This window comes from Gastrolobium bilobum, unplaced genomic scaffold, assembly GCF_033153095.1.
Source record: "Gastrolobium bilobum isolate Gb01-03AN ecotype WA unplaced genomic scaffold, APGP_CSIRO_Gbil_v1 utg1479, whole genome shotgun sequence".
Classification (NCBI taxonomy): Eukaryota; Viridiplantae; Streptophyta; class Magnoliopsida; order Fabales; family Fabaceae; genus Gastrolobium; species Gastrolobium bilobum.
In genome coordinates, this window is record NW_026896211.1 from 1 (window position 1) to 14,938 (window position 14,938).

A 14,938-nucleotide genomic window follows, 5' to 3' on the forward strand; every position below is an offset into this window, starting at 1 on the left:
TATGATTTGTTTGTGACTGGCAGGGTTTCCCGGGTCACAGGGTAGACTGGCAGGGTTTCCCGGGTCTACCATGGTTCTCTTCCCACTAAATATAATGAACTTAAACATTATTAATAATGAAATTTGTTATTTGATTTGATTATGAAGAATGTCATTGAGTTGTGAATATTATCATATTATGACTAATGTTGTGCTAAATATATTAGTTGATAATTACCAAATACATTAAATGAACTTAATAAAGATAAATATTATATAATGGAATTTTGATTATTATATTGATATTTGATTTGATTAATGTGGAATTGATTTGAACACTATTTGACATTTGATTTAATTTGTTATTACTCATATTAATTGTATTTTGATTAGGATTACCAGCTTTGCTGACTTTTGTGTTTGTTTGACTGCAATGATCCTGCGGCTGCGGGGGAGCAGATTTTCAGTGAAGCATGTTGCAAAGGATGGGGCTAGCTGTGGACAGTGAGGATCACGACTCGAGTATTTCAAGCTAGTTTCTAAGTTTAGAAATTTATGAGATTTAAATAAATGCATAAGACATATTTCCTTTATTTAAACTTTAGTCTTTGGTTTTATTTTAATGTAATAAATTTAGCCTTGCACCTGTTCATTGTACAGGTGCGGCGGTAACATTCCCCAAATTAGATTTTGATTAGCTTCCGCAATATTTCTATTATTATAATTGTGAAAAAAAAAATGAATTTTGACAATTTATTTATTATAAGATTGTTTCATAAATTGTTAGAAATTTGGGGTGTTACAAAATGGTATCAGAGCCCCTGGTTGCGGCTGGGGTTTGCTTTTGATATTGACTCGAGGGATCAAAGATCCCTGAGTTAAATAAAAAAAAAATTAGGAAATAAAATAATAGGACATAATGTAAATAAATAAATCGAGAGATGGGTAGTGAAGGGTTATTTTTCTTGTCCTTTAAATATGATTTATTTCTTTGAAATTTCGATGATTATATGTTTGGAATTATTTTGTGATTTAAAATTATTATTGATAATATTCTTTAACATTTTTTTTTATATACGCTATCTTTTGTAACTCGTTCTTATTTTAATAAAAGTAATTAGCTTTCTTTTAGAGTTGTTCTTGAAATAATTAAAGTTTTTCTAGCAAATGAAAGATAATATATGTAATAAAAATTTCTATTTGTTTAAACAAGATATTCAGTTTCGAAACTTTTTTTCTAGCTTTTTTTGGAGTTACCCAACCCTAATTATCTCTTTTTGAGACGAGTTGGCTCCCTCCGGTATCCCCACGAGCTTCGACTCTTTGAGCCGGCTATGGGACTAATCCGGAGTGCGGGGGAACAGTGATGACTAAAGGTTCAGCCCCCTCCCCAAGAATGCATTCAGCGGGAATCGAACACGTATCCAACCCCACTAACTCAGCGCCAAACTTTTTTTCTAGCTTGGTTAAAGTTAGCAAGTCATTAATTTGCAGTGCTTTAAATTTATTGTATTCTATGTTGTCTTGTTTGCCGGGTTATGCATGACTCTTTGATGTTTGCTTACATTTTTTTAAAGGGGTTTCAAAAAAAAAATTAATTAATTAAGTTTCGAGGACAAAACTTCTTTTAAGGAAGGTAGAATGTAATACCCCCATATTTTTATTAACTTTAACCTTATGCCTTTAAGTTAATTTGAGGAGCTCAAACTTCTAAGTTTCGAGGACGAAACTTCTTTTAAGAAGGGTAGAATGTAATACCCTATATTTTCTTTTAATAAAATAATAATAATAATAAATATTTTTTGGATAATAATGATATTTAGTATTTTTGTAATTAATAATATTGGTATTTAATATCTTTAATTAATGAGTTAATAATAGTTAAAATAATAAGAGGTAAGATAATAATAGTAATATTATTTGATTTATGTGATAATATATATATATATATATATATATATATATATATATATATATTATATGATAAATTATGATTAATTGATTGATGATTTATGTATTTATGTTTGATTAGTAATGATTGATTAGTAAATTGTTTAGATATGATGAGTCAACAAACATAAATTGTTTAGATATGATGAGTCAACAAACATATATTGTATTAGTCAACAAACATATATGATGAGTCAATAAACATAAATTGTTTAGATATAATGAGTCAACAAACATATATTGTTTAGATATGATGAGTCAGCATTGAGTCAGTAATGTATAAGCCCTAAACTTCAACTATAAATAGAGACCTAGCTTAACCAAACCAATTCACTCTCCTCTACTACTCTCTCTCTCTCTTCAAAAAGCTTATTTTAATTATTTTCAATCTTTATATTTTTTTTATCAACCGGTTCTCTACCCCAAATTACTCTTTTCTTCTAGAAGTTAGCGCGGAGACCAGGTAATCCTAATCTCTAGGTGGTTGTAGATTCGTTGTGTATGAAATTTTTATTATGTGTAATCCTAATCTTTAGGTAGTTATATGTTTGATATGTGTAATCCTAATCCTTAGGTTATAATTTTGTTTGAAGTTTATTAATAGTAATCCTTATCCCTAGAGAGTCATAGATTATATTGATATGAATTTCGGTATATGTAATCCTATTCGTAGGTTATTTCTTTTATATAAAACTTGGATGTAATCTGAATCCTTAGGTGTTTAGGTTATCTCTATTATATGAAATTTGGGCATAATCCTTATATGTAATCCGTAGATGTTCTTAATAGTTTGGTATGAACATTTCTATATATATAGGTATTTGTTTTTTTTTAAATTTAAATTACTACATATGATAATTAGAATATTTTTGGAAATTTTTTTATTATTTCAGAAATTATGATTATGAGCAATATATGATATAAACTTTTAATTCATGTGCAATATATGGATCTTATTGAATAATTATGAAAATTATGGAATTATACTACTCTTTAAGAAAAACTTTCCAAATATGTGTTTTAATGATTGAATTTAAATATTTATATTATTAATAACTATGATAATTGATGTGATGGGATTTGATTGAATCTTTCCTGATTGTGTGTGTTTGTAATAAATTAATGGTGGGAAGATAGCTTTGGGATGGTACCTCCCAAGGTGATGAACACAACTTTTGGGCTTTATGCCTCCGATGTGAAACTGATGTGAAAAAGATTATATCCGTTCTTTCCAAAGTGGTGTCTGGCAGGGTTTCCCGGGATACTAGTAGCAACTTTGGGAAGAGGTGTGCACACTAGGAAGATGTGAATTGATTATGGCCAATATGATTTGTTTGTGACTGGCAGGGTTTCCCGGGTCACAGGGTAGACTGGCAGGGTTTCCCGGGTCTACCATGGTTCTCTTCCCACTAAATATAATGAACTTAAACATTATTAATAATGAAATTTGTTATTTGATTTGATTATGAAGAATGTCATTGAGTTGTGAATATTATCATATTATGACTAATGTTGTGCTAAATATATTAGTTGATAATTACCAAATACATTAAATGAACTTAATAAAGATAAATATTATATAATGGAATTTTGATTATTATATTGATATTTGATTTGATTAATGTGGAATTGATTTGAACACTATTTGACATTTGATTTAATTTGTTATCACTCATATTAATTGTATTTTGATTAGGATTACCAGCTTTGCTGACTTTTGTGTTTGTTTGACTGCAATGATCCTGCGGCTGCGGGGGAGCAGATTTTCAGTGAAGCATGTTGCAAAGGATGGGGCTAGCTGTGGACAGTGAGGATCACGACTCGAGTATTTCAAGCTAGTTTCTAAGTTTAGAAATTTATGAGATTTAAATAAATGCATAAGACATATTTCCTTTATTTAAACTTTAGTCTTTGGTTTTATTTTAATGTAATAAATTTAGCCTTGCACCTGTTCATTGTACAGGTGCGGCGGTAACATTCCCCAAATTAGATTTTGATTAGCTTCCGCAATATTTCTATTATTATAATTGTGAAAAAAAAAAAATGAATTTTGACAATTTATTTATTATAAGATTGTTTCATAAATTGTTAGAAATTTGGGGTGTTACAGATTTAGGTAGCTCTTTCAAACTTTTCAATTGCAGGCCAAGCCCTACTTGCAGGCAGGTGCATTTGAAATTGTGGATGAAAGCATACATGGAACTTTTGATCTAGAGAGCATGAAGAAGGCAGCCTTCATTGCTGTAAAGTCAGTGGAAAGGGATGCATCACTGAGGCCACCTATTGCAGAAGTATTATCAGAGTTAAAGGAAGCTTATAATATTCAGCTCAGATTCCTTGAACTTAGTCAAAATGAAAATTGATTTACAGTTTTACAGATCAACTACTGTAGAGTGCCAAACAAGTATGATTCTCTCAGCAGAGGAAAAAAGGGAAAGACCTTATCAATTTCTGAATGGCAATTTAGTAAATTTTTCTATACAGCTTTTTTGGTGTTTTAGTCACAGGCTCAAATCCAGGAAACAGTCTCTTTGCAAGTACAAGAATTTCCTTCACCCCTACCTTCACTAGTTGGTTTCATGAGAAGTAGTTATTATATTTTTTTATTCCACATAGCTTCTCACATTTACTACAGTCTATAGATGAGTATTTATTCTGAACAGGCAAAATAAAATGATATCTTATAATATCCGTTTTAGCAACATGTGTTATGTAGTTAGCATAACCAAGGGTCGACGCTGATAGAACACATTGTCATTATTTGACATGCTATCTACCGGCAGCAGTTACCATAAACAATGGTTTCATGTTAACAAGCCCATTAAATTCATGGCACCTCAATAAAAATAGCTACCAATTCAGCAGAACTGCATAACAATATGGAATTTTATTCTCAAGAAACCTACTCTAATCTAACAAGGACTCGTACCCATGACAACATAATAACAGTTAAACAAGCCATTTTTCTTTTTCTTTTTTTATTAAAATACACTCAACTACCACGAGGGGAATTACTCCTCAATTGTTCTGCATTTACAAAAGAATCAGACTGGCCACTAGCCTAGTAAATATGGCTAATCAGCCATAGTGTGACTGATTATCACCTATAACACAAACCGGTTCAAGCTCACTAAAACCTATGGTAAAATAAGCAGTTCAATAAATGGTTGAATTAACTTTAACAGGTCACTTATCTGCATATACAAATCAGGAACCAATATTTCTATATATTCCTACAAAGCAATCAAAGGACTAAGAGAAGTATCGGCCTCTGAGATAAAAGAATAAAGCAGTTGAAGCAGCCACAGCATATGGGAAAATAGTCCAAATTCCCTGTACAAATGAAAAAGTCAAGTTTGCATGTTTAACTAAAGAAGAATTTGATTATTCAAAATCACATTTTTAATACCACTACAGTTGCGACAGTTGCAAGAGCAAATATAGGGCGTTCCCTCAAAAGGAATCCTATTCCAAGCTGACCACATAAGAAAAGGAGAAGTTATGTTAGTTACCACATTAGAAACTGGCTTTCTTCTTATATGTAAGAAAGTAAAAATAAAAAAGAAATACAAACTATATTGTTTAAGCCATCATGACTAAATCATATAAAGACTATAAATTGAAAGAATGGACTAGAATTAGGATAGGTTTATTTTTATTTTTATTTTTTCCTTCACCTTCTTGCAGGGTTTGCTTTTGCGGTTCAGAAACCGATGCAAAATTGTAAAAATGGATAAACTATTAAGATCGAATAACATTTTTTGCATATCCTACACTTTTAGCATCCAGGTGGCATTAATGTCCGAACAATTTTTTCTTTTCTCTATAAATCCTTTAGTTTTCATTATGAAATTAATATAGATCGCCATATTCTCACTAATGAGCAGCAAGTCAAAGCACTTAAAAAACATTAAAAATAAATGGGCAAGCAATATATATATATATATATATATATATAGAGGAAGGATCCGATTACAAACTTTTTTTACAAATTGCACTAAGTATGACTGGTCATACACTCTTGATTGAAGTATGACCGGTCAGACATAGTGTAGTTTGTAAGAGTTTGTAAATAAAAAATTTGTAAATATAATCTTCCCCATATATATATATATATATGGGTTTAGTGAGTATCAAGTGACTTGATGTAAATTAGGTCCAGTGCACTATATTCTCCCGCGAGAATATAGTGCACAAAAAATTTTGCCTATGTTCTCCCGGGAGAACACCTGCACAACACCATTGTAATGTTTTTGCACTATATTCTCGCAGGAGAATATAGTCAAAATTCACTCACTGGACAGTCCAGTGACTGAATTTTGGATTTTTCGTATATATATATATATATATATATATATATATATATATAAAAATTAAAAGAAAAACATCGTTATTGTCATGCTGCATGCTTCATATTCACCTGAATGGGAAGTGTGAACAGTCCCCCACACAAGACTCCTGCAAAAAAACACTCTTCAGAAATACCCTGCACTTCAAGAAAAGCAGTCAGTATTATCCTAATAAAAGGATCAAATCAATTATAAATGGAAACTGGTTATCTTCAAGTAATAAAGATGAATGAAAACAAAGACAAGGATACAAATAGTTAATCATTTCTCACAATTTATGTTTCTATTAGAAGTTTCATCAAAGGCAAGACATAGATACTATTAGACACAAACTTTACATCATGCAGAGAGGCTCACACAGGGAGAAAGCTGTAGGGTTTAATTGCTAGCACATCAAACAATTTCAATCACTAACCAAGGCGCCTGCTAGGAAAGCTGTAGGGTTTCTTACTCCAAGAGAGAATCGTTCAACTGTCAAATACAAGTCACATGAACATAACAAATCAATAAAAGAATTAAGTGCGCTTTGACAAAGAAAACTATATACATATATAGAAATAAAGACATGGGCAAGTTTAACAAGGAATCATGTTATTTACAGTCAATGATTTGATAAGTGATTTCACATTACAAAATCAAATCAAATCCCTTGCAATGCAGATAAAAAAAACTCTTGAAGCTTACCAAAACCTACAAGGTTGCCATATTTTTGTACCACGCCTGTGATCTCCAAAGCCTTCTCTTTGCCAATTCCTAACTATTGACATCATCAGAAATAAAATTATGTATGAACGGAAGGAAAAAATTGACAATTAATAGGCAATTACAGAGAAGTTTATGCATTAATGCGCAGCATCCCAGCTCCCCTTTTCAACATCCTACATGAATTCAATTTCTAGATGTATGAGGAAGTATGCAGAACTCACCCTTGAAGAAACATCACCAGATATACCAGACCGTCTGAAAAGCTTCCCTAAGTAAAAGGGTATCAGATCGCTAATGCACACTCCCCTGAAATACATAGTTGCCAAGAACAATAAACATTCCATGACCAACAAGGTCTAATAGCAGGTAAATTGTTACAAGATGTAAATTGACAGGAATCTCCAGTAGTTTTCAACGAATGTGAAACAATGTGTATAAAAGAGGTTAAGATGGAGTTGCTAACTACCAGTAAACCCAGAGAACTGTTGATACGATGTATGAAGCATTCCTCGAGAAAGATTCCGCAAAGGACTGCCATGTTCCATCCAGATACAGCAGCCTTGCTATTGATATGCCAACCTAATCAATTTCTCAAAGATAATTAAAAATTTATAGTAATAGTGAAACCACTGAAGTGTTTTCATCACGGAAAGAATTACAGTTGGAAAACCAAGAAGCAAACACACGAGGATGTAAAACAGAAGTACCAGTGAAAAGCACAGACCCAAATATTTAAAGCCTCCTCACTAATGAAAAGTCCACAACCTGCAGCCATAAGCAACCAGAAGTAGACCCATCTGCAGGGAGTTCAGATGAAGAGGCATATTAAAAATGAAAACCAAATAAAGTTTGAGGGGAATGAAAGGGTACCTTTTTAAGAAAATTCTTTTCTGAAATATGGAGAACTAAAGTGCCATCACTTAAGCATAAAAATTTGGGGGAAAACACAAACAAGTCCTTACACGCTCAACAACAGAAGTTATACTTTTAAATTTTCAATTCAGAGAAATTTATCAATGTCGCAATGTGCAACCATACATTAACCCGTTTCTTGAGCATCCACAATATACACACAATCCGGTTCATATGATAAATCCAGAAATTTAAAATCATGCTTTCTTGTTCTATAATATTGTTTCTGTATGAAGATACTAACTCCACATTTTCAGAAAAATCTTCAGTCAGAATAATATTCATTTAAAATCAAAAAAAAAAAAAAAGGGAAAGAATCTAGTGACCTGAACATATATCCAGGTCTGTTACAGCTCCAGAATCACAAATCACCAATAAAGGGAATTCAAAAGCAAGTAGACACCAAATAGGGTAGAAGAACAATCAACTGATGATTTTATTGATGCTGTAAGATACTGTGATTACAAGCAGACCCAATAACATCTTTTCTGGTACAGGGAGCACTCTCCCTCAAACTCTGAGTCTTTCTCAGTAGTTTCTCTATATAATCCTTTTTCTCCTCTCTGTTTTCTATACAACTCCTATTTATATTTTTCCATCTAACTAACTAAACTTTTCTGCCTTCTTGTACAAACTTTCCAACATGTCATTCTTCTTTCCAGTTTCCTCCTTATCCACATGTGTATCAACTATCAAGTACATTGGTTCAGCCAACCACTCTTCATGACACCATATCATGCCTCTAAATTATCTCTACTTGTCCTAGGATCCCAAACAAATAAATCTGTGGCCAAAAAAAAGAAAAAGAAAACAACACTTGTTAGTTGTTACCCATTTCAAAACCTAATCCTTTGAAAACTTTGGCCCTAAAATCATAACACTGTCCATTCTCATTAATCAATTTTGTAGCCATCTAGAAACTCCAGCAACATATACTTCTGAACCAGCATTTTTTACTTATGAAGCTTGGACGTGGACACAACACAGACCCAGACAAAGTCCAAAATATAAGACACTGGGACACATTCATGTTAAAATAAGACATGAGAGGATCCCTGAATAAATGGCTGTAAGCAATTTCTTATTCTAGTCAAAAAGTAAACTTATCTTTATTATCAATGAGACTCACAGGTCCACTTTATATAAGAAATACATGTTATATTACTTACACAGTCACTTGTTTAGATCCTGACTGCTAGATGCATAGATGAGTCCAAGTGATAGACATGGCAAACAAAACTCAGAAATCTCAAATTCATCTAAGAATACAACAAAAATGCAGCCTACAGCGAAGAGATTTTCCATAAACTATTAAGCAATCACCAGTTCCTGCAATTTGAAATTTCTGATCAACTCTAATAAAAAAGGTTGAAATTTGACAACAACTAAAGTATTAACAGCCAATCTGTTGCAATAAATGACAAAGAAAGCTGGAGAAAAGTTTCATCAGCTCATTTGTAAATCCAAAGTAAAGGAAGCAAGGGGTACCCTGGTGCATATTCTGGAAGTGTAGCTCTGAATCCAAAAGCTTTGACAGTGAAACCAGCAGTGGCTGGAGCAACTGCTGAAGGGGAAGAACCTTCGGATAGAATCTGCATACCAAATCGCGATCCAAGGATAGGCTGCTGGCCAATGGATGCTAATGTTGCTATTACAGCTACGCCCAATGCAATTGCTATCATAGCTGGGAACGAGATCTCCACCTTGTTATTTCCATCTTTACCATTTATTTGCACCTCATTATTGAATATATCTTGTTTATCTTGTATATCCTTAGATTTTAAAGCCTCATCATTTTCCTCACCCTCCTGTTTAAAGCATCTAATTCTGTTTCTGTAGTGCAAAAAGACACTTCATTATGATGAAATAATGCAATAAACTAACACAGAAAAGGAAGAAGAATAACAAAGAGACTCCTGAAGAGGGCCAAAATCCAAAACATCATTTTGGAGGCTCCATACAATATAAAAAAACTAAGTTCTTTTACATATGCAATATGGGCTAGATTTAAGTAAACTAACTCTTAAAACTTCAAGTTTACAATTTTAATAAATAAAACATAACACTCAACAAAAAATCAACAAGCATCTACAAAACATCCTACTCATTTGGCTCAGACAGCCTAAGGAAATATTGCAATTAATATCTCTCAAATATGCCTAACCATAGATGACAACATTAGCTAATAGCAATTACAACAGTTGAAGGAGAAGGGTGTAATTTAACCCAGTATTTAAAACAATAATAATATTACCCTAGTGTGATTGTGTATTGAGGTTAAAACAGAGGGGAAACCGATCCAGGTATTCTAGAAGTCACTTTATAACTTTAAAATAGGTCAAAAAAATTAAAAAAAAAAAAAACGACCAAGCTTTATCTCACTAGGTATACTAGGCTACATGGATCAAACAATGTCATTTGAAGACTATAAAAAAATCAAATTTTTAATAAATCCATTTAGAACAAGGTATATTCCAAATGCCAAAACTAATCATGCTCTAACCTACTAACTTCTTTACCTACATTCGTCCATGAAAATGTAAGAACCCTTTTGCTCTACATCTAGACTAAAACACTTACTCCCTTCAACCAAAAGTCTCGAGTTCAATCTCATTGACTATTAACAAAAACTACTTATTAACTCAAACCGAATTAGTTGAGTAATTAAACAATAATAATAATAATAATAACAAAAGCAAGACAAGAAATCATATCTAAGAATAAATGGAAAGTTACCTCAAGAGGAGAGGAACATGAGAATTTATATTGTGGTTTGAAGACAACCTGGGACAGACAGAGAAGCAGCTAAAGTGGTTAGTGGGTTGTGGACTACAACATTTGATATTGGTTTTGCAAAGGCTTAACAAAGACACACGTGGGAAAACAGCCACTAGGGACATTGTTGGAGCTCACACAGCTCCAGTTACTAGCAGTGAAGTTGAAGAGATAGCAAAGAATGATGATGATGATGATGATGATGATTGGTTTGAATGGGAAAGTGTGGAATAGAGATGAAAGGTGAATTTGGGTCCATGTGGTTGGATGTGAATTGCAGAAAATGGAAGGAATATGCGTAATTTATGTGATGGAGATACTCTTCTAAGATATATGTAGAAGCTACTTTCACTGATCAAATAATGAATTTCCTACTAGTTACATTTATTTTACTACCATTTTATCCTTAATGTTGGATTAATTTAAAATTAATGTTCATCTCAAATAGATCCAAGAATAATCATTCAGATAATAAAAATAGTAAGACTAAATTAATAGTAAGTATAACATTATTCGCTAATTTATAAAAGAAGGTTATATTTATCATTATTTTAGTTTTATCATTCTTCGTGTTTGTTTGACTACTGTCTTATTAATTTAAAATAAATGGATAGATGATTTTAAATTGCTTCAACGGTAATCAAATAAGTAATAATACGATAAAACTAAAGTGGTGATAAATAAAACTGCTCCCAAATTTATATTATAGGTTTAGCGGTTGTACACTGACTGACTGCACCTAAGAATTGGTGCAGTCATATAAAACTACATCGTTTTATAGTGTAAAAACATTAAATATAAGAAATCATAACGATATAAAGACGAAAATAAATATAAAGCATTAATTATGAGGAATCATATAATATTTTTATTTTCTATAATTAATTTTGAACGCGAACTTCCTTTATCTCAACCAAAACGACGTAGTTTTTAGGTGACTACACCAATGCTTGTATGCAATGACATTACAAATCATTTTGCCTTATATTATAATTGGGAAATACAAGTCTCATGTTGTAGGAGAGTTGTTATCTCATGCTATAGACACAAAGCATGTGACATCCACTCTTTTAAAAAAATAATAATAAATAAATGCTAGCACAACTTTTGATGTATGAGTAGGAAGGGTATGTTATCTCATGTATCATGAGAAAAACATATCCCATTATAATTTGACCAAAATATATATTTCAATAACTTATGTAATAACTTTTATCTTTTAAAATATCTATTTATTTTTAAACTCAAATTATTCCATAAACTTTACAGACACAAGTTTTGATTATAATATGTCAAATTCAATTTTGATCCACATTAAACTATCATTTAATTAATTATTGACGAAACATTGAAAAAAATATAATGATGACATTGATCATCTTAAATTTTTTAATACGCAACTTGAAAGGTTGAATTTTGTTGATGTTATATTAACGTATAATTAAATGAGATTATAAATTTTTATAATAGGATCAAAATTAAAATTTATGTTAATTGCTATGATATGTTGCATGTTGTGAAAAGTAACGGTCAAATTGATCAAAACTAAAATGTGAATGCTTCAAAATTTTGACATAAAATAAAATCTATGAGAAAGTCATATTAAGTATTATCAAATATGTGGATCAATTGGTAGGAGATTGTTCGACTTTAATCAATGGTTTTGAATTCAAATTCTCACTATACAATTGTGTTAAAAACTTGATAATAATTATTTACAAAAAAAAAAAAAAAAAAAACTTGATAATAAGAGTTTTTCATCTTCGTAACATTAATTGATCAACTAGTGAAAACATTTATTAAAAAAGTGACATTAAATTTATTTGTTAGCTATTATAATATGGAATCTTGATAAATATAGTATAATATGACATCTTGAATTTGCAGTGAAGTGGATTAAATACTTGTCAATTATGTTATCTATTTTTTCTTTTAATTTTTATAATAATTTTAAGGCGGTCCTTGATTTTAATTATTATTTTTTAAAAGTTATTCGCTGAGAACTTTTAGACATGAACGAGAAGTTGGTCGATTTTGTAGAACCAACACACAAAATTTTGCTATCCCGTATTCTAAAAGAAAATAATTGTATCTGATTATTAATGTATGTTGTAATCTCTTATATACTCACGTTAATTTTTTTGGGTGAGAATTTTAAGTTTAGTTTATTTCAATTATTTTATTTTTTAATTAATTAAATTAAATATATATTTCTTGGTAGTACATTAATTATTGTTATAAGTAAGAAAAAATTGAATTACATTGAATTGTAAATTTGTAATCTTCATCTCAAGGGATCGAGTTGAACCTAGGAGCTTGTGAGAGATAACAACAACATTTACCATCAGGCCAATGTTATCTAATGATTAGTTTCTAGTTATTATTATATTTATTAGATAATATTATAAAAATTTAGTGTAATTACTTCAACTAGTAACCTACACTGGTTAAATCATTCATCTATTAACCTAATATTCTAATCGAGTCGATGACCAATCCGATTTTAATAACACTAACTTCTATAGGAAGATTGCACATACGTTTTCAACTAGAAATATATTAGGGGACCAACAAATAAATCAAGTGTAAATTGAAATAAACAAGTCAGAAAATAATATCAAGAACAACAATAATAATTGCGCACCAAACTCTTAATGTGAAAATTTCAATGTGAGAGAAAAACCAAGAACCTTTATTAGAGTCCACATAAATCTCCATTATCATCAAATAATAATAATAGGTACAATTCACAATGTTCTCTCTCTATAAAATACAGAGGGATCAAATAATATCATTTGAAAAATATGAAAATCTAGAGTAAAAGCAATGAGGAATTCACCATTAATCCTTCAAAGGGAAAAAATAAATCTGCTCTTCTAGAGAACTCCAAATCAAAAATCTACCTCTGGATATAAAGTACTAGATGTCACAAACACTTCTTTGAAATTTGAGCTGACTTTGACAACATATCACTATTGGATTGTCGAAAATGTCTTGTTTCTTTTTCTCTCTCTCTCTCATTTCCTCTCTTTTCTCTCTCACTAATGGCGTACCCTTTTTTCTTTTTTAAATTTGCCACCTCACTGCACATAATGAACACTTTTTATTTTCATTCTTCTTAAAGAAATTTAGGCAATCAAACTCAAATGGGCCATAGGCCCATTACATGGTTATTGACCCAACCAATCTCCACCTCCATGACCATATGGGAGAAAACCACAATCAAACTCATCACTTGGAATCCATGTGTGCAAGCTCCTTGCATAATTCAAACCTCTCTCAAGTAACAGCTTTAGTCAACATGTTTGAGACATTTTTGTCGATGTGGAACTTCTTAATTTTCAATAACTCATCTTTAACTGCTTCACGTACCTAATAGTATCTCATATTGATATGCTTTGTGCAAGAATGATAAATTGAATTCTTGCTCAAGTCAATAACAATCTGACTATTACAGTAGATCACATATTCATCCTGCTTGAAACCTATGTCTTGAATAATATCTATTTTCCAACTTCTATAGCGGCACTCAGCCTCCTTAGTAGATAATGCAACATTTTTTTGTAGTTTGGATGGCCAAAACACAATTTTCCCTACAAAAGTAAACAAGAACCCTGAGCTAGACTTTCTACAATCAAGGTCACCTGTCATAGCAGAATAAGTATATCTTTCCGAGATTGGATTTGAACCTCCAAAATATAAGCACATCTTGGATATTCATCTCAAGTATATGAAGATCCACTTCACAGCTTCCCAGTGGTCTTTTCCTATATTATTAAGAAACATGTTCACCATACTAACTGCTTGTGTTATATCAAGTCATATGCAAACCATAGTATGCATAAGACTTTCAACTGCATACGAGTATAGAATAGCTGGCATGGCTTGTTTTTCTTCTTTGGTAGATGGACATAACTTCTTACTTAATTTAAAGTATAAGAGGGGTGCTAATAGATTTAACACCATGCATATTAAACCTTTGAAGCACCCCTTAACATATTTTTCTTGTGACAACCATAGCTTCCTAGCCTTCCTATCATGAACAATTTCCATGTCCAAAGTTTTCCTAGTTGGCCTTAAGTCCTTCATATCAAGGACTTGAATAATTACTCTTTCAATTTCCCAAACATACTTGCATCTTACCCAACAATCAACATATCATCAACATAAAGCATAAGAATAATAAATTTACCATAAAAAAACCTGCAAAAATATACATAAGAATCTGCATGATTTCTTTTATATCTAAAATCCACATAAGTGGATCA

At 31.3% G+C, this 14,938-nt stretch overlaps 1 protein-coding gene across 1 annotated transcript; it reads right to left on the reverse strand.

Moving 5' to 3' along the window:
- Positions 1-4,881: 4,881 nt before the first annotated feature.
- Positions 4,882-10,938, reverse strand: LOC133298260 (uncharacterized). Its single transcript, XM_061497525.1, has 10 exons — positions 10,632-10,938; positions 9,384-9,728; positions 7,708-7,780; positions 7,450-7,562; positions 7,205-7,289; positions 6,963-7,035; positions 6,694-6,749; positions 6,350-6,415; positions 5,339-5,404; positions 4,882-5,262 (listed from the first exon to the last, which is right to left on the reverse strand). The coding sequence occupies exons 1-10, from the start codon at positions 10,793-10,795 to the stop codon at positions 5,182-5,184; spliced, it is 1,122 nt and encodes a 373-aa protein (XP_061353509.1). The 5' UTR covers positions 10,796-10,938; the 3' UTR covers positions 4,882-5,181.
- Positions 10,939-14,938: the final 4,000 nt, after the last annotated feature.

Excerpts from the sequence above, each read along its gene's own strand:
- LOC133298260 (XM_061497525.1), bottom strand. The coding sequence starts at position 10,795 with ATGTCCCTAGTGGCTGTTTTCCCACGTGTGTCTTTGTTAAGCCTTTGC. Across the intron at positions 7,290-7,449 it reads ACAGTTCTCTGGGTTTACTG|GGGAGTGTGCATTAGCGATC; the intron begins GTAGTTAGCAAC and ends TATGTATTTCAG. Across the intron at positions 6,416-6,693 it reads CTTTCCTAGCAGGCGCCTTG|GGTATTTCTGAAGAGTGTTT; the intron begins GTTAGTGATTGA and ends CTTGAAGTGCAG.